Below are 27,500 nucleotides of genomic sequence, written 5' to 3'. Positions count from 1 at the left end.
GCCCTGTTAACCAATTTGGGGAGCAGGAACATAGTTGCTTTCCAGTTTGGACTGTTTATTAGAGGAAAGTTGTTGACTCTGGCAGTTCTAGAAAGCAGGGCATAACCATCGGGTGAGAGAAAAGCCTTCCTTTTATGCCCATCTTCCAAAGACCTGCCTAACCTACTGGTCTCTAGGGCAGTCAGCTTGAATGCATGGTGTCACTCTGCTAACACCAGTGAATACTTCTATGCTGCACATGTGCTTGGTATGTGTCACAATCATAGTGAGCGCTTCAAAACCACACATCAGATTTCAAGCAACCCTGGAGCTGGCTTAAAAATCACAGGGTAACCCAGCCCCCTACACTGTGAGATGTTATTCTTTGTTTTCTGGTTTCCAAGTTACCCTCCAGTTACGTTTCCAAGTTTTCCTCTCCACATATAACTGCTGGAGGCACACTTCTTTTTAAATGAAAACTGAAATTCTCACATAATCACAAGAGCCCATATGCTGGGTCTTTAGGTTAACATCAGGTATTACAAGATTTGAAAGACTTGGCCACCCTCACCATATTGGGCACCAAGTATACAGATCACTTCTTTCCTCCTGTCGGTCTCTATTGCGGTGGATGTTGGAGGACTTTGAGAGAGAACAGAGAACCCGGATGGTCTAACAGGGAGAGGGTGCTTCTGGGGAGGGATCATGTCCACACGGAGCCCTGGAACTCACTTCCCATTTTAACCTGCCCAGGCTGGATTTATTGGACTTCAGTGAAATTTGTGTAGCTCCGCTTCTTCCATGGGTTTCTCTGAGGGCAAAGGACAGGGGAGCAGGCTAAGCATAATAGTTTCTTGTTTTGCTGTGGTCCAGCTAGAGAGAAATTGGTTTCAGTGATCCCTGACTGTTTTGCCCTGCAGTAGTACTTTGTTCTGGGAAGTTTCCTGTGCAACATTTTGCATGTTGTACAAGTGCCTGGGGCTCAATTTGGAAACATCCAAAGAAAAAAATAATCCTTGTTCTAGTCATCAGGCAAATGTGCATGTACAGATCTTCATAATGCAAGGAACATGCTCTCCCCCTCTGAGATCAGATGTGAACAAACAGGTTGAGCCAGGTCTTTAGGGTGTTCCCTGGCAGGATTTATAGAACAGGAAGACTCATATTTGCAGTGCAGCGGAGCCAGTTAGACCCTGCCTTGTCTAGAGGAAAAAAACCTCCAGAGAGAAGTCAAATTATTCTTTCTTCTTCTTTTCTTGTGGTGAGTTTTCAAGATTTATTTTCTCTCTTTCTCCTTTTCTTGTTCAAATATTCTCAACTCCTTTAACTGTGAAAGATCTAATGGGTGCAATTTGCTTTCTTACCAGGAAAAGAAATCACTGCTTAGAAAACTATGGCATGGTGGAAGGGCTGGGTAAGTAGAAGAAATGTTGAAGTGAGATGCTTTCTGGATGTTATTTTGGAAGATAATGAACTGTACACACATGATGTATAGCTGCAAAAGGCAGAACCCTGTTTTCCTTCCTGTGCCCGAATAGCAATTATCCGTTTGTGTAACTGCCATTTCTGGCACTTACATGCAGTTCATGTAAGTTTCCACCTGGCTCTGGAGCATGCACATTAGGCTACATGCTGGCCAGGCAGGCAAGTGCCCCCATACACATGTATGCTGCATGAGCATAAACCACAATATTGTATCTAGCAAAAGCCAGGAGTCTCCTATTTATTAATCTGGTACTTAAGTGGTCAGGGCACTTGCCCAGGAAGCAAGAAGACATGGATCTAGGACACACATCATCCAGAGGGGATCTGACCCATGTCCCTAACGTCCCAGCATGGTTCTATAGCCACCAGACTATAGGTTCAGTATTATCCAGCAGTCCTTTGAAGCTGGGCCCCTGCAAGGAGAGGGACAGGCAAGAGGAAGAGAGCAAGCCAGGTGGTATATAGGACAGCTGTTGCTTTGGAAGAGAGTGGGCCCCAGGTTCTAGCCTTGACCCTCACTCCCATTGGGGTAGAAACTTCCCTGTTCTCTCTATTCATTTTAGTCTATACTAAATGCAAGATGCAGTATCTTAGCTTCCCTAATGACATGGCTGTGGGATTAGAACACAGGAGGACCTTCCTTCCTTCTCCTCCTGTTTTTGTTAGGCCACAGTTTTGAGTCTTATTTTCAGGTGTGTGTGCACAGAGCTGGGCACCTGCCTGGCCAGAGTATGCTCTGTAGCTGTGCAGATGCTCACAGGTCCACACTGTACATGGAACAGGGTCACAAACTCTGTAAGCGCCAAAACTGGCATTTGCATGTATAAAGTGAAATAGGATTCTACCCAAATAATACACTACTTCTACCTACAAGCTGACCGTATGTGATGCAGGATAATCTGATATCAAGGAGAGAAAGCGAGATCTATCAGGACTTTAAGAGTTCTAGGTGTTGAATTTTATTGATAACTTTGCTAGTTTTAAGAAAAAGATTAGCACTTTTACAGGTTATTTGCTTGTGAGCAGAGTTCAGGTATGTGTGTTGTATACTGATGTGGGGAAGAATTTAAGGGGTGGTGGGGAGGCAGGTAAGCTGGGGAAATGGGTTCTGCATTAAGAACTGAAAGCTGTGAACTCCTTGGTCATTCTCCTCTCTGGTGTTCTGGAATTCCATAGCCTAAGTCCAGCTCCTATGAGAACTCTATTGCCCACTTTTAAGAACCACCAGATTGATGATTGTTTCAGCTATGATGCTAGGTCATGCTCTTAGAAGGAGATGTGGTCTCAAGTAGTTATGTCCATTACCATGGAGGGTTTGTAATAGTGGTTCCGAGATCTGGAGCTGGACTCCAAGTCCTATAAGGACCACAGCTGCTTTAAAGTCCAGGTGACTTTGAAGAAGTATGTTCTAAGTCTGGCTCAATGGTTATGTTTTTCTATGGTTCAGATCCAACATATACTTAACGGTCAAAGTGTACAGGAAAATGACTTTGGGGAGAAGTCTTGGCTCTGTTGAAGCCGGTGGCAAAATTCCCTTTGACTTCTTTGTGGTTGGTATTTCACCCTGACTTTATTTCCAGCTCTTTGCAGATCTATACATGATACTGGTATAACGTATAGGAGTGCCTGTAAGACATGATCCTTCTCCTTGCACACCCCTCACCTCACTGGTACCAGGGTTACTAGAGACACTGTCAGTATTTCCCTGTAGTTCAGAGACAGAGAGATGCAGGGAAGAATCTGGAAAACAGTGAAGATAAAGAAAGAGCAAGAGACCACTTGTAAAGGGCAAAACATGTCTGTTTTTCAATGGTGACTGTTGTGGATACAGTTGGTCAGTAAATGGAGAAAACTTCCTGAAAAATATTTAAAGTTATTTCCATTTTTTGAGGGTCCCAAATGGAATATTTTTCAGCTTTTCAAATAGTGTATTTTTTAATCTCTGTTTTCCCTTGTGCTTATCTTTCTCCTCCTATTTCTTCCCAGGAATGTTTTTGAAATTGCAATAGTTTAGACATTTGTTTTTCCACTTTCTTCCTCCCTCCTTTCCTCTCACCCACATTTTGCCACTGAGTAAGATGCATAAAGTAGGGAGGAGTCTGTCTCTCTCTTTTTTTAATTTGTTTTTCCTACTTCTGCTCTGTCCCTTTTCCAAAGCTGGCAATGTTTGAAAAGTTATGAAGTGAAAAAATGAAAAAGGAAAGAGCCCTAGATAGCCTACTATCTGTTTTGTCCATAGCAGGAAAGGAAAAATGATGGGAAATTCTACAATTTTTGAAGTTTTTGAATGTTTTTACTTTTTGAAAAATTAAATAATTGAAAGCTCAATTCAAAACTAAACAAAAGGAGCATTTTCACCGTCTTTAGAAAATGTCAATAAAATATCTAGTGAAAAAGAACTTTTTGAAAAAAACCACTTGGATGCTCACCTTGCTCGGGTCATCTGACCCCAGCAGTCTTTCCTGCTCAAGCTCAGGGGAGCTGAACCTGATGATCTTGAGAAGTCTCTCCCAGCCCCTAACATCTATGAATCTATGAATATCTAGTGAAAAGGAACTCTTGCCCATGAAAACTTTGACAAATTGCTAGTTTCTGGTAGAAAATGTTTTGGCTGGGAAAAGGTTTATTTCTCTATTGGCGAATCAAAAGTCTTAATTATCATCCTCTTCAGTGTACATAGGTTCCTCTGCCTGCCTCTTTCATGCTCACCTCCATTATAGTGCTTATACGATGTGTGTTCATTCAAGTTGGTTAGTGCTGCCAGTTTCCTTGGAATCAACCGGAGCCAGACTCCAGTCCTAACCTGACATGACCACACCTTTCCCACTCCCTTTCCCATGACAGTCACAGAATACAAAAAGAGGGACTGTGAAGTATGAGTCACGCCTGGCTCATTCTAGCCAGATCAGACTGTAATCAGCGATGGCAACTCTCTTTCTCAGAAATGGTCACGTAGATGAGCTTCTACTGCCACCAGGCCCAAATATAAATTAAATATCACCTCTGCATTCCCCAAACTCTCCAAACTTGAAGTCACTGTGTACTGACCTAGAGCACCCCTCACAAGTCTTCAGCTTGGACAGGCTACTCCACAATTGCAAAGGATCAAAGCTTTGGACAGCACTAAGGTATCTCACACTTGCCACCTATTTCCTAGGGCTGTACGAATTTTCTCCTGCCGTTTCGTTTCAACACTGTTTCGACTCATTTCGAGCTTGAAACAGCAAAATTGAAATGAAACTAAGGGCTTCGAAACAGCCTCAAAACAAAATGAGGCTAGTCGGGCTGGGGTTGGGAACTCGATCTAGTGCTGGGGAGGGGAACTGAGCAATCAGGCTCAGTTTCCTTCCCCAGTCCCAGGCAGCAACACCAGCTTCGCCTCCCTTATCTGGCAGGCAGGTCAGGGGCCCTCAGCCCTGGGAGGACTGGCACAGCCCCAGCAGCCCTCCTGGGGTTGGGCCCTGATCTGCCTGCCAGATGAGAGAGGCTGTTTTGAGCTTCCCCATTATAGCCAATGGGAGAAGTGTCAAAACAGCCTCACTGTTTCGACAAAGTGAAACACAACAGCTGTTTCAACTCGAAATGAAATTTGAAACAAAACGCCGTTCAGTCCAAACCTTGAAACTCAAGTCAAAATGGAACAGTGTCATTTCGTGCAGCCCTGCTACCTTCAACCCTGCCCCCTCTGCAGGTAGCAAGGAGGGCAGGCCATTAGGTCTCTATTATGGCTGTAGACAACAGTAGGGTGACCCTAGATATGGCAACTCAATTGCCAGACTGCACCAGAGGGAACAACACCACTGCATCCAGGTTGCATCTAGGCTGGGTCTTGAAGAGAGTGGCAGAATCTTTACAATTCAGGTAATGGAGAAGTGGGAGCAAAGAAGTGAGAAGGGACAGTGTAGTCAGGGCAACAGGTAATAAAGACATTTTTAGCAGCTGACTTTGGGTGGTTACAAGGAAACACAGTTATAAAAATGTAGAGATTGGACCCTTGCTGGCAACTTAAAAGGAACCAAGTTTCAAAACCATGCAGACAACTCTCACTATTCCTGTGGACTCATTTCTGAGTCTATATGTCAAACAGAGGTAGGCACAGGAGCACTGAAAAGACAGTATAAGCACATATTTTACTTAATTGCATCTGTCCAAGTTGCTGGGGTATCATATCAGTTGATTTCGGCAGATGTAGTCAACTAGAAGACACTGTCATAGATAACAAGGCTAGAAAGGCCCATTAGGTTCATCCAATCTGACCTCCTGCAGAGTACAGGCCAGGGAATCTGTTGTGATATTTTCTGCTTGGGTGCAAACCCATCCTGCTTTTGCCATCTCTTCAACAGAGGACTCTGCATCTCCTTTCCTTAAGGTTTATCAGGTGGTCCAAGTTCTTCAAGTTCAGTAGCTCGGTATGGGGTTGGGGAGGAAGAAGCGAAGGGCAAAAAGCAGCGGCACTCACCCCCTAGGCTGCAGAACTGAACAGGCTGTGACCAGGATCCTAGATCCAACCATTAGGACTTGGCTTGTGACTCACCAATCTTATTTCATATTGTACATGACATTACTGTTAATTTCATACTTCACAAGGAAAGGTTTGTGACATTGTAGACAGAATACTTGGGAAGCCAGATTCTGTTTTCAGCTCTGGAAGACCTTAAGTATGCCTCTTTTCTTTCCTATGCCTTAGTTCCTACATTTGTAAAATAAAGAAATCTGCAACTAACTTTGTGTAGAGAGGTCAGAGATCTAGCAGTGCAAAGCTAAGAGTTATGATCTTTTTATTTCAGCATGATGAAGACGGCAGCGCAGTAAAAGGCAGCCTGCAGTTTGACCCTGACCCTGATGCCCAAGCTCTGTACCAAGCCATGAAAGGATGTGGTGAGTCAACTTTTTTTATTACCAACATATTTAAATCCTCCTGCACAGAAATTATAGAGTTAGTGCAGTTTAAAGCCCTTCTTTGAAAAATTCACAGCTGCTGACGCCATCACTTGCTATGGGATTCAGAAAAGACATATTCAAAAACATGCCCAAACATTTTCATAGTCACAGCAGAGAGTCTGAGAAGGCTAGATGAGTAATAGTGGCAGGGTCTGGACAAGTCTTAGCTTATTCTACTGAAACCTGTATGTATGTTTTTTATTGTTCTCACCAGGGACCAGTGAGCAAGCTATAATCGACATCCTCACCAACAGAACCAATGCACAGCGTCAACAGATTGCCAAATCATTCAAAGCACACTTTGGAAAGGTTATCCAAAAATGACATGCTTTTCGTGTGTGTGTGTGTGTGTGTGTGTGAGAGAGAGAGAGAGAGAAAGAAAGCGTGTGCGTGAGCAAGTGCACTGTTCTTTCTCGGATACAATGTGGGATTTTAACTGTTTGTATCACCCAGTAGGATTTTTTTTTCCCAGGAATCATTTTCCATACAGAAATGTGAGACCAACTCTGGTGTGGAGGAAAAAGTGCATGATTTGCATGGAGAGGGAAAGTAGTGAGTGGTATCAATCAAGAGCAGCTCTCTAGGGAAAATAAAATTCAGCAGTTAACAAAATGGCAGCAATATAAGAAAATAAATAAATAGGGAAGCAATAGGGTCATCGACAGAGTGATTTATACAGCAAGAGCTACACTAAAATGAGAGCAAGGTTCTGAAAACAAGGGCACTTGTACACATGATGGGGGTTTAGTCTCCTAAATTGAAACAGTGGATTTTTAATGGTGAAGATAGAAAACCCACTGTTTCAATTTAAGGGATTTTGTCACAGTTAAGACAAGGGCCCAATCCTTCTTTCTGTGTTTTTTTTTTCTCTGCGAAGCCTGCCTGCTTCTCCTGTGTCTGGGGGGGCCGAACAGCCCCTGAACTGTGGGGCCCTCCGGCCCTTCCCTCTGCAGTGGCAGCGCCTCCCAGGGTTGCCTGCGTGGGCTGCTAGTGGTCTGGGGGCTGCGCCAGCTCAGGCTCAGGGAACAGTTGGATTGGCCTGGGTGCTGCCTCCAAGCCGGGGCAGCCCCTGGCCCACTAGCAGCCAGCCCATGGCAGCCCTGGGGGGCGCTGCCGCTATGAAGGGAAGGACTGGAGCCCCCCACAGCTCAGGGTCCACTGGAGCTTGCCCCCCAGCTGCAGGCAGGCTCTGTGGGGGAAAAAAAAAGGATCAGGCTTTTTTTTTTTCTGGTGGATGCTGCCTGCCCAAGCTGCCAGCAAGCTGAGCAGCCCCTGAGCTTTGGGTTACTCCTTCCCTCCATGGCAGCGGTGCTCCCCAGAGCTGCCCGGGCAGGCTGCTGGTAGGCGGATGCTGCTGCAGCTCGGAGGCAGCACCTGGCTAGATCCAAGTCTTCCCCAAGCCCGCCCAGGAAGCAGCACCCCATGCGCTATCCCTACCATCTTCCCGCCACCTTGGACCATGCAGAAATGGGCTGAATTGTCCCTGGGGCAGCATGCGGAAGCAGCTAGAGGGTGGCTGGGTGTGCTGGTGGCCAGAAAAGGTAGTGTGGACAGTGCACAGAGTGCTGGAAGCCCAGGCAGGCTTGGGGAAGCTTGGGCTTGGCGGGCTTCCAGCATGCCATGCACCGTCGCTGCTGCCATCTCTGGCCACCAGCACAGCCAGCTGCCTTCCTGCCACTTCACCACACTGCCCCAGGAGCAAGCCAGCCCATTCCTGGGTGGCCCCAGGCAGCAGAAAGGTGGCAGGGACAATGCACGTGGCACCAGAAGCCCCGGCGGGTGCAGAGAAGAGTGGGATCCAGAGCGTGGTGGATGAAGTGTGCCTGGAAGGGGCCTGCAGGGCAACAGTCCAGTCTTTCCCCCTGCTGCCCTGTAGGAGCCATTTGTTGGTGATGGGCTGTTGTTCTCCCCAAAACCTGTGAGTGTGTATCCTGAATCCTGTTTCCCAGTAAAGATGAAGCTGTTTATCATCCCACCGGTCTCTGCTGAATGCTGACCCAAGGGCTCCCGGGGCATGGAGGTCTGAGTGAGTACCCCATCCCTGGGACCCAGCGGCACAGAGTAAACATTATATGGTGTCAGAAGTGACCTATCTCTCAGTGGAGTCAACAGCAGCCTGATTAAGAGGGTTACAGATTTCACTTGCAACTGAACTGAACTGAACTGAACTGAAATGAAATGAAATAACGGAGCATTTCAAACCTCTACCAGCATTGTCCTTCACTGGAAATCTTGGGGAGAATTGGAGGAGATGGGAACAGAAGCTGTGATTATACCTTGCAGTTACAAAGGCTGAGGCAGAGGATTATAAAATTGCAGTTATGCTTCACTGCACTGGGGATAAAGCCCTAGAAATTTACAACATGCAAGGGGGGTTTGCAGACCCTAATAACAAAACCCTCACAGAGGTGCTTGCAGCATTCAAGAGCTACTGTGAACCCAGAAAAAAAACCTAATTTTGAAAGGTATCAGTTCTGGCAACTTAGATACAATGAGGCTGCTGGCATAGATGATTGTTACAGAGCTCAGAAGCAGAGCACAGCATTGTGAATTTGGATCTGCTGAGGACATTATGTTCAGGGAAAATTGTCTTCAGCGTAACTGACCGCAGACTCAAAGAAAGGCTTCTGGAAGATCCCTCCCTCACATTTGCTCCACAGGAGGGCCGTCAAGCTGCAAAGGGCAAATTTTGCAAACAGTGTAGAAGTACACACAAGCCTAGATCTTGCCCAGCTTTAGGAGAAACTTTTTATAAATGTTCCAGAGTGAACCCACTTTGCAAAAATGTGCAAATCAAAGGGAGAGGCTCCGAAGTCTGCAAAAAGAGTCAGTACCCTACATATGGGTGCAATGTCTGCAAAGCAGCACTCACAGACCTTTGATAACCAAAATGCCTGGTATAGCAAAGTGATGATTGCTGGCTTGCCAGTTTATTTTAAGTTAGATACTGGAGAGGAAGCAAATACTATTCCAGTAGATGTAGCAAAGGCTTTGCAAGGACAAGTAGGCAAAACTCAAACCCATGTTACATTAGTTGCATTTGGCAAATCAGGTGCTAATGAATCTAATTTAACTGTTTACGTAACCGACAATAGTGACCCACCAATACTTGGTAGGGTGGCATGAACCACCTTACACCTCATCAGTAGAGTCCATGAAATGGCCCTGACAATACTTGCAACCAAGGCAGAACTTCTCAAACTATACCGGGCCATTTTCAACAAGTTGGGCCAATTTCCCAGTACCCACCACATCTATGTTGACCCGGTGATACCACCAGCGACGGTGCATGGATGTAGAAAAATTCCTTATGCAACCTTAGGCAAATTGAATACCTTCCTTGAAATCCTGGAGTCTCTATGAGAGTCATTACAAAGGTGACTGAGCCCACACCCTGGGTCAATAGCCTTGTGATCTCACAAAAGTAGGATGGTTCACTATGGCTTTGCTTAGACCCACGAGACCTCAACAAGGCAGTGCTGAGGCAGCCCTTTTCTATTCCCACTGTCAGGGATGTGCAAAAGAGCTTGTCAGGTAAAAAGCTGTTCACCATTCTTGATGAAAAGGATGGCTACTGGCAAGTCAAATTGGACAAGGAATAGGCAGAGCTGTGTACCTTTAACACCCCATGAGGATGGTTCCACTTCAGTCTCCTTCCCTTTGGTCTTAAGTCGACTAGTGAAGTATTCCAGCAGAAGAATCATGAGTGCCTTGGTGACATTCTGGGAATCCACATAATCTGGGATGACATGCTCATCGTGGCGGCTACCAAAGAGGAGCGTGATACTCCTGAAATAAGTCCTGGAGAGAGTACGTCTGAAAGGAGTAAAGTTTAATACAGACAAAATACAGTTTTTAGTTGATAGCGTTAGGTATATGGGCCATAACTTCTCAAGAGATGGTGTCAAACCAGATGATGACAAAGTGGAAGCCATCAACAGGATGCCCCCTCCCACAAACAAAAAAGGCCTTCAGAGACTCCTTGGAGCCATTCAGTACTTGACGCAATACATCCCATATGTGTTCAGCCCGACAGCCCTACTGAGAGCACTTCTGAGGAACGACATTATCTGGCAATGGGGACTCAAGCATCAGGAAGCCCTGGATAAGCTCACGCAAACCATCACAATGGCACCTGTGATCAGGTACTTTTTAACCCAGCAGAGCAGCTGGAAATCGAAGCCAACACATCCAAAAATGGCCTAGAAGAATGTCTGTTTCGGCAGAAGCAGCCAACTGCATATGCTTCAAGGACTCTAACACAATCCAACAGGAAAAAAGAAGGGATTGGGCCCCTCACCGCTTCTGCCTTCAGCCTGCCTCTCCCATGGCTGGGGAGCAGACTGTCAGATTAAATGCTGGAAAGTTACAAGTAGCAACGTATCTGCAAACTAAACTACATGGGGCTGTGATTTAGTTTCCAATGTAACAAACTAATTTAAATTACAAAAAAACCCCTGTATATATAAAGTGTGACACAAACTGCAAAAATGGGCAATTTTCATCACGCGTACAAGTGCCCCAAATTTTAAGCTGACTGTGGGCCTGACTGCACCATTTTTAAGCACACATTGCACTTCAGGCATCTGAGTATTCTCACAACTCACTTATCAATTCTGTTTAAAGTTATGCTAAGTTTGGGCCTTAATGCTTCAGTTCCCCACCTATAGTACAGAGATGACAGTAATTTACCCGTTGCTCCCAGAAGATTGTGAACATTAATTTATTAGCATTCATGATACACCCAAATACTAAAAATACCCTCGTAGATCCCACTTGCATCTAAGTCTCTAAGCCAGCCTCTGGGTGCCTTTATAGTAACCTAGCCAGTTAAACATTACTGACTGGCTTCACCCTGTTGACCAGGTGGTAGGATTACATGTGGGGACTGGGAGTAGTGATAGGAAGTGCATTCTTTCCCTAACTGTATGTTGCCCATTTAACAGGACCTTATTGAAAGCTTAAAGTCTGAGCTGACTGGCAAGTTCGAGAGACTCATCATAGCTCTTATGTACCCCCCATCCAAATATGATGCCAAGGAACTGCATGATGCTGTGAAGGTAAATGTATTGCAGACTCTTTGTGAAGCAGCAAAATAAATCAGTTGCTGATTTTCTGTTATGGTTGCATTAATAAAAAATGTTTTGTAATGTAATTAGATGACCTCATTGCGTAGGATCACTTCTCAGCGGTCCTAGACACATATTACTGGTAGTTACATCTCCACTTAAAAACTTCCCGTTACCAAGATTCTGTGACTCCTATTCCAAGCTAAACCACTCTTGTAGGTGGTTGTAAACAGGTGGTCAAAGCCCTGTAAAATCAACCTAAGGCCAAAATTGTTCACTACTATGCATATATATCTACATTGGACCAAGCTAGTTTTGAGTGGCCCTTGGTTTCATAATGGTCCTTTCTCTCAGTTCAGCACATGATCCGATCTTACTATGATTCTAAAATGAAACTATTTTTTAAAGCTAGATGTAACTTCATGGCTAAATACTGTCTCGTGCTTCTTCCCCTCCTTATCTGTTTAAAGGGTATAGGAACAAGTGAAGGGGTCATCATAGAGATATTGGCATCTCGGACAAAAGAGCAAATCAAAAATATAGTCAAAGCCTACAAAGAAGGTAAGTCAGCTTAGACTAAAGTATTGCCAGACTGTCAAAGTGCTCAGCAGAGTGGGAATTAGCTTCTAGTGCTGGGAGCAGGATTTTCAGCAGGACTCAGCATTGTCTACCTGTGTGCTCATTGGAAGACTGACAGGTGCTGGACCCATTTGAAAATCTTGCTCTAAATCAGTGATGATGCATACGGGGTACAGGGGTGTATGTGCACCCCCTGAGCATGCTGGTGCACCCCCTGATGGGCCACGCTCCCTGCTTAGGTAATGGGTGGGGGGGCAGGCGGGAGCACCAGTGCCCCCTCTGCAAGCGCTGGCTAGGGAGTGGGAGCTCTGGATGTAGCGCCACGGCCACTTTCAGGAGCACCACGGCTGCTTCCCTGTTGGTGAGTTTTGCTGTGCCCGTGGAGGGACTCCCCCCGGTCCGTGTGACTGGCTGGTTGTTGACTAAGGTGGCACCAGTTGCCCATGCTCTAAATGTTTCCTTCATAATAGGTAAACCTGAAAGACATACATGTTTGGGTTCAGGTGGGTAGCAAGTCATCTGAATAAATCTTTATTCTTGCTGGTAGAGTTTGATTTGTTTTTACTCAAATGTGCCCCAGATGGGAACCTCTCCAACATATGTCCATTCATGTCCTTTGATTCCTTCATAGACTCAGGATAACAGCTGACCCTGAGAGAGGAGTTAAGAAACTAAGAGCGCATATACACATGATGCTACATCACCATAGCAATGCGCTACAGTGAGTTAGTGTCCATGGGCGTCTACCCATGACCAGCAGCTACTTCAATGTAGCAGTGCACTCCCCTGTTATAGCACTCAGCTACAGTGAAGTAGCTGCTAAAAATAACTGCGCACTGCACGTACAGCACAGTATGGGCAGTTACTGTGCTGTGCTTTAGTACTTCTAAAAGGAACTACTAAAGCACAGCACAGTAACAACATCACCATAGGGCAATATGTAGATGTGCCCCATGCTCCCAGTTCAACTAGGCACATGTCTGACTTTAAGTAACTGACTGGCCCTTGAATTAGTGGAGCTAGTCACATGTTCAGTCCAGGTACCGACTGAAGTAACTTAGGTCCTTCCTGACCTGTACAGAGCTGTGTGATGCCCACATGTCCCAAGCTACCTTCTTCCTATCTGCTGTATATACATTTGTTTATAGATGACATCCCAATAATTTCTTGCGTCTGTCAGCTAACACTTCCAACTTTCCTTGCCACTGTCTTGTAGAATACGACTCTGACCTGGAAGAGGACATCAAATCAGATACAAGTGGCTACTTTGAGCAGATATTAGTGTGCCTTCTTCAGGTAATGTTAGGACCAAAAAATGAGAACCAGAGATTTTAATGCCTCTTTTTCTGACAGGGTTCAGCAGTGAACTAGATTCAAAAAAGGGATTAGAGCAGTGATTCTCAACCAGGGTGCCATATGCTCCTAAGATGCTGTGAAGTTCCTGGAAGGGTGCTACATAATAATTGCACTGTTAGGTGTAAAAACACGCACACATGATTCACAAGATAGACTCAGAGGGCACCTACACATGTACATCGAGGATGCGTTGATGCACTGTAATTACAGCACGTCAGAGCAGACTTGATTAATTGAGTATGTTGGAGCATGGTAATTACTGTGCTCCAGCAGACTGCAGCATCATGTGCATCAGAGTCCCTGCACTGAAAAATGGCAGTGGGGGTGCTTTAACTAAAGCTTATTTGACGAACTTTAGTTAAGGTGTCCCCACTGCCATTTTTCAGTGTGGGGACACTGATACACATGATGCTCCGGGTGCTTTAATTAGAGCAGCTCTCAGAGCCACTCTGAAGTGCCCCTCCCTCTCCGCCCTCCCAGACCACGTGTATACCTTCCCAGAGATTTCAAATAGAAATCCATGGAGTCAAAAACATTATGACTTGTTGTGGTCTTTCTAAGTTCTTTGCAACCAAAGAATTGTTCTATTATTGTGAAAACTAAGAGCTAGCATTTTCAGAAGGATGCCTTGGGTCCAACAAGGTATCTCAAACAAGTCTCAAAACAGTTGAGAAAGTTGAGAACTGGACTAGATGAATTTATGGAGGGTAGGTTCATCAGAGACTATTAAATACAACTCTTTCAGTGACAGAATCTACTCGTAGTGACTGGGAGAGTAAGAAAGGAGACAAATTATTCTACACATAACCTGTTTCATACACTTTTCCTCTAAGGCATCGACTGCTTGGCACTGTTAGAGCCAGGATGTTGAGCTAGATGGAGCTTTTGTATGATCCAGTATGGCAGTTCTTATGCTCTTATATAATATGTGCCCCTTGTCACAAGCTGATGTGCTAGGGATAAAAATTATGATGTTAAGCACACGTGAGTGCACGTATACACCATGCACACGCACACATGCACACACATGCATACATCATGGATTTTGAATTAGTTCTCTGCATCTTCAACTTCAAAAGCACAGGAGACCTCTTTTAGCAGGCACAAGTAGTAGAATTGTAATTGCTCTGTGACTACATCTGATTGAGTAGTGGCTTTCAAACTGTGTGGTCCATGCCACCCTGGGGTTTCACAACAGGTCATCAGGGGTTCTGCAAAGAGACTGGGGGCAATAGGGGAGTGGGCTGGGAGGCAGTGTACCAGCATTGTGAGGCTGGGCTACCTGGCTCTGCATCAGTCTTTAGGATAGGGGTAGGGGTTCCTTGGCAGAAGTGATACAGAAGAGTTCTGTGACTTTAAGAAGTCTGAAAACTACTATAGTATAGGGCTAAATGACTCAATCACATACATACCTCAAAACACTCCAAACGGATTTTTAAAATTATGTTTACCATTTGTGATTTAATCCCTTGCCATACCATGCATCCCATCCTGACAGAGCCCTGTGAAATGGTTACCGCTGCTGTTGCTACTACTCCATACTACAGAATAAGTGACATCTGAGTTAAGTGATAGCAATGTATTGGTTCTGCATTACAAACAAGGATTTTCTCTTACATTATATGGAACAATGCTGGTTATCTAACTTGCCAGGTCTACAAGATTAATTCTTTTGTTTTTGGAAAATGGTGCAAAATACTGATACAGAAGATGCTATCATGAGAATATATGAGTATGTTTTCTTTTTATTCTCCTAGGGTGAGAGGGATGATCCAAGATTTTATGTGGATTCAGAACTGGCGCTTCAGGATGCACAGGTACTTTCATGTAATCAGAGGTGGCCCTGAGTTTAAACATTTCTGAGGGTAAGGGACACATGAGCCTGTACAGTTTTGAGCCAAGATGGAATTTGGATGAAGATTCAAATCTGGAGATGAACCCAGACTTGTATCTGAATAGAATCCAGTTCTGACACTCAGTCCAATTTCCTGTTGCCTGGATCTACCTGCCACTCAGTTTGAAATTACCTACTAAATTAAATCCCCATTTAAAAAAAACAAAACCTTAATAATGATTCTTATGGTATTGCCTTAAAGCCCTCAAGAGCTATAAATCTGAATTTTATTTATAACCCTGTTTTACCAGCTACTTCTTACACAAAGTGCCCTATGTGGACTGAAGCACAAAGGGACTATGGATAAAACAGGAATGTCTAGCTCACATGACACTAAGAGGCTTTGTGACATCCTTAAATACTGGTATCCAAGTTGCATTACCAAAGCCCCCAGCACATTGCACCTGCTTCGTCCAAGCATGTTTCCTCCTAGGTGGGGTCCACTTTTCAAGTCCTGATTCTCAGGTCCTCTTTTATACACATAAGCCACATCATTTGGAGTCTTTCTGTCTTTCCTCTGCTCCCAGCTCTCATGGCCTGAACTTTTACCCCTTACACATGTTCACAGAAAGGAAGGTTTCTTCTCAGCAAAGCTGCAGAGATCACTCCCCGCAAAGTTACTATTCTGAACATTATTATATGAACTGTAAATTATTTTTTTTTAAATCACAGACTCTTTATGCTGCTGGTGAGAAGATACGGGGCACTGATGAGATTCAGTTTATCACCATCCTGTGTAAAAGGAGCGCCATTCACTTGCTGAAAGGTAATGGACAGGGGTGATACATTTCCAGGCAGGTGAGAAGCTTCCAAAAGGAAAAATCCTGCCATTCAGAGGGGTAGGGCAAGACCAATGCTGGCACACCTGAATGCCTGGAGTTAGGCACCTAGATCAACATTTAAGCACCTAAATTCATGGCCTGATTCTTAGAGGTGCTGACAATTGAATGGCTTCCACTGGTGTGAGTTATGGACACTCAGTACCTCTGAAAAGTAGGCCATTTAATTAAGGGTCCAAATATCTGGGTGATGGCTTAATTGATCAATCCAACCTAGCAAATTTATCTATCCAAAACATGGAGAGAAAAGTGGAAAGATGGACATTTCCTAAAAGAATTAAAACATGCTGGGTGCCCCTGTCTGCAATGACAGCCTCCTTGTCTTCTTCCATCTGGATAAGTTGCTAAAAGTTAGTCCTCATTCTGTCCTGAAGAGCTGCAGCTTTCCCCATTGGAATCCCTGCACCATGCTCATCTGAGCAGGACAAGACCAAGGACAGGAACAGCTCTGGCAGATCTGGCACGCTGACAACAATTTTTTCAGCCAGTCAGTGAAGAGTCGAACAGACATTGTTACATAGGCTGAACATGCACACACCGGACAATGGGAATACACCATGGGTTTCAAAGATACAGCCTGCAGAGCTGTATCATCTGGCCCCAGTGCTGTCCACTGCATGCAGCGAGATCAAGAACCAGTAGCATGCAGAGCCCATCTGGTGTGGGCTGCACATGGCATAAGGCCAGTCGAGGGGCCCAGACTAATCCTGCACACTAGATATGGGACTAGTCTGGTTCAGGGCCAGTGGTGCTGGATCCAGCGTACAGAGCTGGTATGGCACAGATACCACATGCAGCTTGCATCCCTTACAAGCCCTGTGCACCCCAGACTGGCACCCTAGGCCAGCATTGAGCTCTGTGTATAGTCCATTTCCTGGACCAGCTTCATAAGTGCGTAGCCAGAGTAAGCATGTGCTATATGCAGTGTGTGGGGCTGGAGCTGGTGCACACATGGCTGGTCCAGGGCACATGGTGCATGCAACACCTGCACCAGACCAGCTGGGTGGGCTGGATCCAGTGTGTGGGACTGGTCTGTGGGCCTTATCCAGCCTGAAGACTAGCCCCATGTCACTCACCCAGCCCACAGGGCAAATGAGCTTGACACCCTTGGAATACACCAATTTCCTAGTGCCAAGTTACACCGTATGTGGCCCTGAACATTGTGTAGCTGAAGTCTTTGCCTGAGTCTAACTCCCTCTTTCATTTTCAAATTTAACTTCACAAAATCACATGCATACAAATAGGAAAAAGAAATCATCTACAAAAAATAGCCTCTATAATTTGACTATTTCAGCTTCTGAGAGTTCAGTTTCAAGGGGCCACAAGCAGATTTGGATTGGTAGCAACTACAATTCATGACTATTTTGTAAGCATTCAGTCCTAAGACTCTTTATGACCAGAATAAAGAATAAAGAGAATGAATCACTTCATCCTCAATGAGGCAAAAGCTGAGTAACAGTATAATTTGAAAGCTCAGTTTATTTCAGTACCATTCCAGCTGAAGTTATTCTGATAGAGAGAGATCTGAGCTGAATAGGACAATGCCATCTGTCTGTCCAATTCATTCATCTGTCTGTCAATCCAGATTGACAGACAGGCTCAGGGGGACGTGGTGGCTGCCTATAAGTATATAAGGGGTGTACATCAGGATCTGGGGGAACATCTGTTCACCAGAGCACCCCAAGGGATGACAAGGTCAAACGGTCACAAACTTCTCCAAGACCATTTCAAGTTGGACATAAGAAAGAACTTCTTTACAGTCCAAGCCCCCAAGGCCTGGAACAGACTGCCTCCAGAGGTGGTTCAAACACCTACTCTGGACTCCTTTAAGAGTTAGTTGGACATTTATCCTGCTGGGATCCTGTGACCCCAGCTGACTTCCTGCCCCTGGGGCAGGGGCTGGACTCAGTGATCTTCCAAGGTCTCTTCCAGCCCTAATGTCTATGAAATCTATAAAATCCATTCCCTCATTTCACTGTCATGTTTAAGCATTAAAGTTTGGAAGATTGTTCAGCTTTAAATTTGAAGATCATCGTGCAATGCCATTCTTTTTTTCCTTTGCTACTATTCCATTATTCATGTCTAGAAGTCAAATTGGCACCTATAATTTTGCACCTGGAAGCATTCTGCATAGAGACTAGGGAAAAATGTTCATTGTTGTGGCAGAACACTTGGTTTGTGCAGCAATCTGAGTGAACTTGTATCAATATTCTTGCTTATGCTTGCTTTTATTTGCTAACCTTTTATGTGGATAATAGATTTGAGTTATCCATGACACTTATAAACTTTAAAGTAGCAGCCCTATGAGGAACCCAGACCTTGCTTTAATTCAATTTTATCTTTGCTCCCCAAACCCTTGACAGCAATAAAAAGACCATTTGAGTCTTGTTTACCTGATATGGATCAAGAGAAAAGAAGAGGGCTTTCAGATTTGATTTCCAAAGGACTGTGCAAGATGCACATCCCAGATGTAATCTAGTAATTATGCTCATATCCATGCATATCTGCCTGTTCTTGTCTAGTCTTCACCCATGCAGAAACTTTCCTTTCTGCAAGAATTTGCATTTGTGGTGGTTCCAGCATCTTTTTGTCTTATTTTGGGGCTTGACTCACAGACTATTGAAGTGCACAGAAATCTGGCCATTCACATTAGTGGTCTTTGAAGGAACCTAAGATAAACCCAATGTATGGGTTCTGTGAGAACTGGGAACAATTGCTTAGGCATTTCATGAGGCATGAATTTAAAAGTATTTGTGTTTATTATTTCTCACAGTCTTTGATGAGTATGAAAAGCTTGCTGGGAAGAGCATAGAAGACAGTATCAAGAGTGAAACCCACGGCTCACTAGAGGATGCTATGCTGGCTATTGGTAAGGGATGAAAAATTGCATCAATTATTTTCTGTATTTGTTTTCCCTTCTACTGCAGTCACTGGCTACGTATAGTAAAGTACATATATCCTATGGCACCAGTTTATACGAACTAATGTGTAACCCTTAGCTGAAATGGGGCCTAATCACAGGGAAAAGTAGAGAATATTTCTATTATCTTCTGTCCCAGGGCTGGAATTGTCATGGCCACTAACTGAATGTTTTCATGTGCCTAGTGAAATGCACCAGGAACATCCACTGTTACTTTGCAGAGAGGCTGTACCATGCCTTGAAGGTAAGACTGTGTCAGAACATAATCTTTTCACAGGGGCCTGATTCTGGTTCTGGTGTAAACCAAAAGGGTTGTATTTGCAGTAGACTCAGGGAATCGATGGTGGTGTAAAACTGGTGAGAACAAATAGGATCAGGGCCAGCACCTTTGGAAGAGTTTAATCTACCTTGTGACTCCTGTCTCCACTGCACATTCTGTCAGTAGTTCTATAGAAGTTTCTCTAATTACTCCAAGATCTTTTTTCTCAGTGGAAATGGCCAGTCTACCACTGTGTATGCATAGTAAGGCTTATTTTTTCTATGTGCATTAGTTATGAATGTTGCATTTTATCTGCCACTTTATGGCCCACTCACTCACTTTTGTGACATCTTCCTGGAGCTCTTCACCATCACCTTTACAACTCTAAGCTTTCTCTATTTCCCCCTCAGTTTGAGCTGATTCTCTTAGGGGATTCATCTAAGGAGAAGGTCTGGCATGCTAATCTTCCCAACATCCTCTGTAGCTAAGACTGATGTAAAGTTGATGGCCATTATCTTCCTTGAGGGCACCTTTTACACCCTGGCCCTTGAATAGCCCCACTGCCCTCCTGGAAGGCTTACACTTCAGCTGTACTTAATACAAAAAATTATGATTGCTTGTATGTCTTTAGCAACATGCTCAAATTGTTTCTTAGTCTGCCTTGTTATGTTTTTACACATAACTTGCCAGAGTTTATTTGGCTTTTTAGTTTTATTGTTTGCCCGTGGACTTCCATTTTTTGAATGATTCTTTTCCCCTTAATGGCCTGGACTGCTTAGTATCAGCTGCTTAGTGTCTTTTTTAATTTATGTTATTTAGTTAGCCACTGTGAACCACTACTCTGGTGTTTTTAAGCAGCCTCCATGCTGTCTGTGGGCTTTTTACCTTATTGAGATGCACCTTTTCATTCTTGGCTTTCTCATTTCTGCATAGTTCCGCTTTTTAAAATTAAATATTGTAGAGATAGATGTTTAGATAGATGTCAAATTTGATTCCAGTATGCTCACTATTACAGAGTGGCACATTCACCATTTCTGTTTGAATCAGATCCCATATTTTGCTCAGGAATAAATCAAGAGTTTCTTCTCTTGTTTGTTCCAAGAACCATGAGAGTATAGTAGTTAAAACAGCACTTATAGGATGCATCTACACATGCAAATGGTGCTGAATTAGTTTACTCCATCTAAATTACTCTGGAGTAAACCCACCCTAGGCAGGTGTCTACACGTGTGCCCACTTGGGAACAGATGTGCTGTTTCTGGCAGCAGTCTGCTCCTACCCCCTCTGGCCCTGCACCAGCCCCCTGCAGCAGCCAGGGGGAACTCTAGGCTCCTCTTGGGTCGTAGCCCAGAGGCTGGCTGGAAGCATGGGGCCAGGAAATATCTGTCTCCTGGCAGGGGCTGGGAAATTGCTCCCTGCCTCCTGGAGCTGCCTGTTGGCCCAGGTGGGAACAGTGTCCCCCATTTCTAGCTCCCCAATAGGGGGAGCTTGAAAAGAGCTGTGGGGGAGGGTCAGGTCCCAGCCCGCTGCCTGGCTCCACCCGTGGGGCAGCTAGCAGTGAGTATCTGGCTGGGTGGAGATTCTCCACCGAGCTGGGGGCTCACTGCTAGCTGCCCCACCAGTGGATCTGGGCAGAGGGCTGGGACCTGACCCTCCCCCACAGCTCTTTCCAAGCCCCATGCCTCAATCATGAACGACTGGGGAGGCACCATGGCAGTGAGCGGGGACCACCTGCAGCTGCCACTGGCGTTGTCGGGGGCAGGCCAGGCTTGGCAGGCAGCGAGTGGGAACCACCTGTAGCTGCCATCTGTGCTGGTGGTGGCGGTGAGCGAGGACTGCCCACAGCCACCAGAGGCCACGTCGGCAGTGGGTGGGGAAAGAGGGGAACAGCAACCACCCTCAGAAGCCGGTGGTGGCCAATCTCGGGGGCGGCACGTGACCCCTGTGCTCCCCCCCATGCATCGCCTATGTCCTTAATAGCCCAGTCAGGGCATGGGGATGGGAAAAAGCTGCAGGGCTGGGACCAGCCCCAGACCAGGACAGTTCCCAGCCACTCCATCTGGGGCAGGTCGTATACTTGGACTTCAGGAAGGCCTTTGATACGGTATCCCACCCCATACTGGTGAACAAGTTAAGGGGTTGTGACTTGGATTACTGCACAGACCGGTGGGTTGAGAATTGGCTGGAGGGTCGCACCCAGAGAGTTGTGGTGGATGGGTCGGTTTCGACCTGGAAGGGTGTGGGCAGTGGGGTCCCGCAGGGCTCGGTCCTTGGACCGATACTCTTTAATGTCTTCATCAGCGACTTGGACGAGGGGGTGAAATGTACTCTGTCCAAGTTTGCAGATGACACTAAGCTATGGGGCGAAGTGGACACGCCGGAGGGCAGGGAACAGCTGCAAGCAGACCTGGACAGGTTAGACAAGTGGGCAGAAAACAACAGAATGCAGTTCAACAAGGAGAAATGCAAAGTGTTGCATCTAGGGAGGAAAAATGTCCAGCACACCTACAGCCTAGGAAATGACCTGCTGGGTGGCACGGAAGTGGAAAGGGATCTTGGAGTCCTAGTGGACTCCAAGATGAACATGAGTCGGCAGTGTGACGAAACCATCAGAAAAGCCAATGGCACTTTATCGTGCATCAGCAGATGCATGACAAATAGGTCCAAGGAGGTGATACTTCCCCTCTATCGGGCGCTGGTCAGACCGCAGCTGGAGTACTGCGTGCAATTCTGGGCGCCGCACTTCAAGAAGGATGCGGATAACCTGGAGAGGGTCCAGAGAAGGGCCACTCGTATGGTTAAGGGCCTGCAGGCCAAGCCCTACGAGGAGAGATTAGAGAAACTGGACCTTTTCAGCCTCCGCAAGAGAAGGTTGAGAGGCGACCTGGTGGCTGCCTATAAGTTCGTCAGGGGGGCACAGAAGGGAATTGGTGAGTATTTATTCACCAAGGCGCCCCCGGGGGTTACAAGAAATAATGGCCACAAGCTAGAAGAGAGCAGATTTAGATTGGATATTAGGAGGAACTTCTTCACAGTTCGAGTGGCCAAGGTCTGGAACGGGCTCCCAAGGGAGGTGGTGCTCTCCCCTACCCTGGGGGTATTCAAGAGAAGGTTGGATGTGTATCTAGCTGGGGTAATGTAGGCCCAGCACTCTTTCCTGCTTATGCAGGGGGTCGGACTCGATGATCTATTGAGGTCCCTTCCGACCCTAGCATCTATGAATCTATGAATCTATGAGTCTCCCCATGCAGGGAGTTCCCTGCCTCAGCTCTGCAATCATGATCATGAAGGTGGGGCAGGGAGCAATCTTCCAGCCCCTACTCCAATCACAATTCTGGAGCAGGGGCAGGGAGTTCCTTGCTGCAAAGGAAGGGGGACATTGTCCCTGCTCAGGGTCCAGTGAAAGAGCCTGCCTCAGCAGCAGGCAGCTCCCAGGGACAGGGAGCAACCCCCACCCCTTGCTGCCTGGCTGACCACCAGCAAAATTGCTCCCACTCAGCTGTCTATGAATGCCTTACTGCGCACTAATTATTCAGCAATTAATTTACTACTTGCATTTGCAAATTAACTGCTGAGTAGAGAAAATTATTGCACAGTAAGGGTCTGCACATATAGACAGTAATGCTTACTACACAGTAACTTGCTCTACTGGGCAGCATAGGCAACGGAAGGGGGGGGCTAATGGGGCTGATCCCCCCCCAATGCGGGGCAGTTGTAGGGCCACCAGGCAGCCCAGCTGAGGGTTTCCGGTGGCTGCAGCAGAGGTAGGGAGGTAGTGGGGCTGGAGCTGGGCCTAGGGGAAGGGCAGGAGTTGCACAGCCAACAGGACAGTGGGACTGAGCTGCGAACGGCTCATCCTGGGGGGGGCATGGCTTCTGCTGCTATGCAAGCCCCAGGAAGCATGGGGGGGGTGCCCTCAGATCTGCATGGGGCAGGGCAGGTTGCCACTGGAGCTGGGGCCAGGGTTGTGCTGGGCTCTTCCCGGGGATGACTCAGAATGGGGCGGGTGCAGGGGTCCCATCCCCTCTGACCCGGGCCTCCCAGGTGGTGCTCCATCTCCCCAGGGCTGGACCCACTCCGGCCTCTGGCTCTGGGCTCCCTGGGTGGTGCGGGACCAGAGCTAGTGCGGGGAGGCAGCTGGGGCTGGTGCAGGGCTGGGGGGTGGCAGATTTGTTGGAGCGGGAGGTGCTGGTGCTGAGCAATGACCCCAGGCATGGGGGAAGGGGCAGCTGCATGGCTGCAGCAGGCCCCAGCCGCAATCCATATCCTGAGCCTGGCTCGGCTCAACTCCCTCCTGATCGCTGCCCAGGCCCAGCCCCAGCCCCAGCCCCACTGCCTTTCCTCCCCCTGCCGCTTTCCTCACAGACATTCCTGCCTTGGGGAATGCTTGTGCTCCACCCCTCCCACCCCCGAAAAAAAATTTCTCCCTCCACCTATGCTGAGCAGTAAAGCATCTTGTGTAGATGCGCCCATAGTATCTAGAAATTGCATTGCTGTTTCACACTGTGAGGAGACATTTACCTAGTCTGTATGGGGATTATTGAGGGGAAATGTATAAGACCATATGAGGATGTATAAAAAATGTATAAAACTTATCTATCACATTCTGTTGTGCTGTATGCACCTGATCCCTACTGACAATTATTTAACATGTTTGCTCTCAGATTTCTTATGTAGAAAAATTCTAGTTATACCTGGTTGTCACGATGGTTCTTTGATAAGAAGGTAGGGTAGATTTGCATCTTATAGACTAACAAAATCAGAGGTACATACACTTTTGTAAGCAGTGGCTTATAGCCAGATGTTGTGAAGAAACTGCATATGATGTAGTAAGCCACTGATTGCCAAAGCTCATGCATTCCTGATTATTTAGTTAGTCTATACTGTGCAAGTCTACCATGCCTTCTGCCTGATTTGAGGCTAATGCAGTGAACAAGTTCTCTCTGTGATAATAGCAATTGTCCAGAGACTAGAATGAGCAGCAGCAATGCTGCTAAATTCATTCCAAGCAGCATTTTGAAATGTGCTCTCTTCCACCTTGGATCAATTTGCAAACAAATAATTATTTCTCTCCATCTCATTCCCTTCCTCCCTGCAGCCCCACTATGCCCCACCACCACCCCTTCTCAGAGTAAAGTGAGAGCAGAACAGATTCCTCCCCATACTAAATGGCAGCGATGCAAACTCATCATTCTTTCCTTGCAGGGGGCAGGCACCCGCGATGGGACTCTTATAAGAGTTATTGTTTCCAGAAGTGAAATTGACTTAAAACTTATCAAGGCTGAATTCCTGAAGATTGCCAACAAGTCCCTCTCTACCATGATTGCAGTAAGCAGAAGCTTTATGTTAGATTATTTGTAGCTATTCTATATGTTTCTCAGATGTCCACCACCTTGTGCCTGTACATGAGCACAGAAGCTGCTCCGACAGGCTGTAACTACAGCGCGTTGGAGCTAACTCAGTTAATCGAAGTCTACTGGAGCGTGGTAATTACCACACTCCAGCAGCCTCCTGTGTCTCATGTAGCAGCATCCCCACACTTAAAAATGGTGGTGGGGTCACTTGAACTAAAGCTTGTCGAACGAGATGATACACGAGACGTTGCAGCACTTTAATTAGAGGGGCTCTTGGAGCCCCTCTAATTAAAACGCTTCCTCCCCCTTCTCGCCCCTGGAGCACATGTAAAAGTGCCCTTGCAGTTTGGGCATATTTACAATTCTCAGTCAAGGACTATCCTCACTGAGATCAGAGCCATCACCCTTCATAAGTCATGGGAGTAAGGTCAGAGGGAGTCAGAGAACCTTCCTCATTCATAAGGGAAAAAACCAAAGTGAGTTGACTGGAGGTGATGAGATGCATGGCTAACTATGTTTACAGTCTCAGTTTCTTCACCAGTGAAGCTCCCCTTGTTTTGGACTCAGTGCAACAACTGGAGAATCATTAGCTTCACGGTGCTATTTTGATTTACAGCAGCTGGGGATCTGCCTCATATGGTTTGAGCAAAAGGTCTAGAAATGGACCTTTCCCAACCCTACGAAGCCTCTGGAATTAGATTCTTATTATCTAGAGGTGGAAGGTCCATCTCTTGTGAAGAGCTATTTTAATGCCAGTTTTCTCCTATCCTGTGTTCTGGTTCGTTCCTTTCCCTTGTGCAAAGGGCACAGAGGCCCCATCATGAGCACACCCCATGAGAAATCTCTGTAATTAAGGCCCTTCCATCTAATCTACATTGTCAGCCTCTGTCATGTTGATTAATGATCAGTTTATAAGGGTCTTGACCAGCATTCCCTCTAAGCTGCACGGTGTGCGTGGTTGCGCAGGCGTGCCTGGCGGTGCGGCATGAGCGCGCCTGTGTGAGCGCGCACACCACGCAGCTCAGAGGGAACGCTGGTTGACTGGATATTAATTCTTCCTGAAAGGTTGCAGTAGCCACCACCCCACATACTCAAAGTGGATGAAACCAGAATCCTATCACTTTCTTATTAACACTCCACTAGACTGACTGAAATACTTGTCTAGTTCCTAAAAATGCAGAGCGTCAGGGCTAAGTGCTCCACCCGTATAGTTCTGGTGAGCAGAGAGCACATGCACACTAGGCAGTGTAAATCTAAATCTAGTGGGCTCCATTTTTAGCTCTCACTTACACTGAGTTTTATCTCAAGTAATGCCATTGGCCTCAGTGGAGTTGGTCCTGACTGATTGTCCATCAGGTTCAATAAATTTGACAATAGGGAGAAAGTAATTGGGCTTGTCTCTCCTTTCACTTACAATACAGCGTCAAATAGGGACAAGTCCACAGAAATCAACAAAGTCTGTCTTTTTCCTACTGGAGGTTATTCCAGTGAACTACAGAGTCAGCACATGACTTGGAGTTCCTTTGAACATGCTTTCATATTCACTGTTATTTGATTTGTCTGTGTCAGGGGGACACCAGCGGTGATTACAAGACTGCCTTGCTGAATCTGTGTGGCAATGACCAATGAAGAAATCTTGAGTGAAGATGTTGAAATGGAGGCAAAGAGAACATCAATAGTGAATAAGTGTCTGGAAATGTACACTTAGAAACCCCAACCATTGAACAAGTAGGAAAGAGAAGATTTGCCTAGAGGAAAGGATTTTCCAAAGTTGCCTCGGGATTTGGATACACACTGTCCAAAAAGTGCCCCAAATCTCCTAGGTGGCTTTAGAAATGTTGCTATGGTGTCTAAATAAATTAGCTTCTGTTGTGTTCTGTATAACCCCCAATTCCTTGTAATACACAATCCACCAGTAGGTACTTGCCCTGATAAGGGCTTTCGGGTTCTGTGAGTTATTAAGCAGCCTTCCTTTCCATTGCTTTCAGTGAGTGTCTGGGCATGATCTTGCATGCCTACAGCTCATAAACATGCACCTATAAGCTGCTGTGTATTTGGTAATCCCACTGGCTTCAATAAGACTTGCAACCAATAGCTCCATGCAGAAGTGGTCCCTGAATGAATGCTGAACACACAACAATATTTCAGAGTGGAGAGTTCAAACCTAAGGGGCCTGATCTTGTTGCCTTTATTTGCATGAGAAGCCTCTAAGACATCAGTGGGAATTCTCACATGAAAAAGGGTTGCAGGTAGGAACAGAGCCAGGATGCATGATGATAATAGCAATAGACTGGTTTTGCTCTCACTAACTGCACATTGGGATAGCTATGTGGAAGCCAGTGGAGTGATCTCAGTGTCTAAACACTGGGGAACTGGAAGTGGGCCTGGTACCTTGTTTCTAAAGAGCATATACATTTAGCCAAATTCGCTTCTCAGGGGCCTGGGTTCTGCTCCCACTCACAAAATAACTCTGCTGATCTCTAGATTGACACTGCCGTGCCTGAGGCTGATGGGAACAGAATCAGGCCCTCAATGTGGGCAAAGCTGGGAGAAATGAGATGAAATGTTTTGACAAACACGGGTTCACCTGAAAAGTGTTTTACACCTTACTCAGAGAGGCCAGATTAAATATATTACCGACAGCCATAATGTTTGAAGTTTTTTGATCGGGCAGATGAACCTGTAGGCACCCATTGCTATGCTTCTGTGATTAACAAATTCTAAAATCTTTAGGGTAGGGTGTTCAAAGGGGTGTTAGGGAATGAGCTATCTCAGTGCCCTTAAACTGTTAGGATGCCTTGAAGAGGCAATCCTGAAACAAGAAA

General features: G+C 46.0%; 1 protein-coding gene across 1 annotated transcript; it reads left to right on the top strand.

Moving 5' to 3' along the window:
• The first annotated feature begins 1,131 nt into the window (after positions 1-1,131).
• Positions 1,132-26,593, top strand: LOC149859571 (annexin A8-like protein 1). The gene is made up of 13 exons (XM_090057887.1): positions 1,132-1,240; positions 1,347-1,393; positions 6,252-6,342; positions 6,620-6,714; positions 11,352-11,465; positions 11,945-12,035; positions 13,270-13,349; positions 15,167-15,226; positions 15,976-16,069; positions 18,916-19,011; positions 19,248-19,306; positions 24,527-24,649; positions 26,245-26,593. Exons 2-13 carry the CDS (start codon positions 1,373-1,375, stop codon positions 26,302-26,304), a joined length of 984 nt encoding a protein of 327 aa, XP_089914013.1. The 5' UTR covers positions 1,132-1,240; positions 1,347-1,372; the 3' UTR covers positions 26,305-26,593.
• Positions 26,594-27,500: the final 907 nt, after the last annotated feature.

This window comes from Crocodylus siamensis, chromosome 7 (assembly GCF_052110815.1).
Source record: "Crocodylus siamensis isolate JL-2025a chromosome 7, ASM5211081v1, whole genome shotgun sequence".
Classification (NCBI taxonomy): domain Eukaryota; kingdom Metazoa; phylum Chordata; order Crocodylia; family Crocodylidae; genus Crocodylus; species Crocodylus siamensis.
Note: the sequence above shows the minus strand (reverse complement) of the source record. Positions and strands in the feature narration are given on the sequence as shown.

Excerpts from the sequence above, each read along its gene's own strand:
- LOC149859571 (XM_090057887.1), top strand. The coding sequence starts at position 1,373 with ATGGCATGGTGGAAGGGCTGG. Across the intron at positions 6,715-11,351 it reads TCAAAGCACACTTTGGAAAG|GACCTTATTGAAAGCTTAAA; the intron begins GTTATCCAAAAA and ends CCCATTTAACAG. Across the intron at positions 24,650-26,244 it reads CCCTCTCTACCATGATTGCA|GGGGACACCAGCGGTGATTA; the intron begins GTAAGCAGAAGC and ends TGTCTGTGTCAG.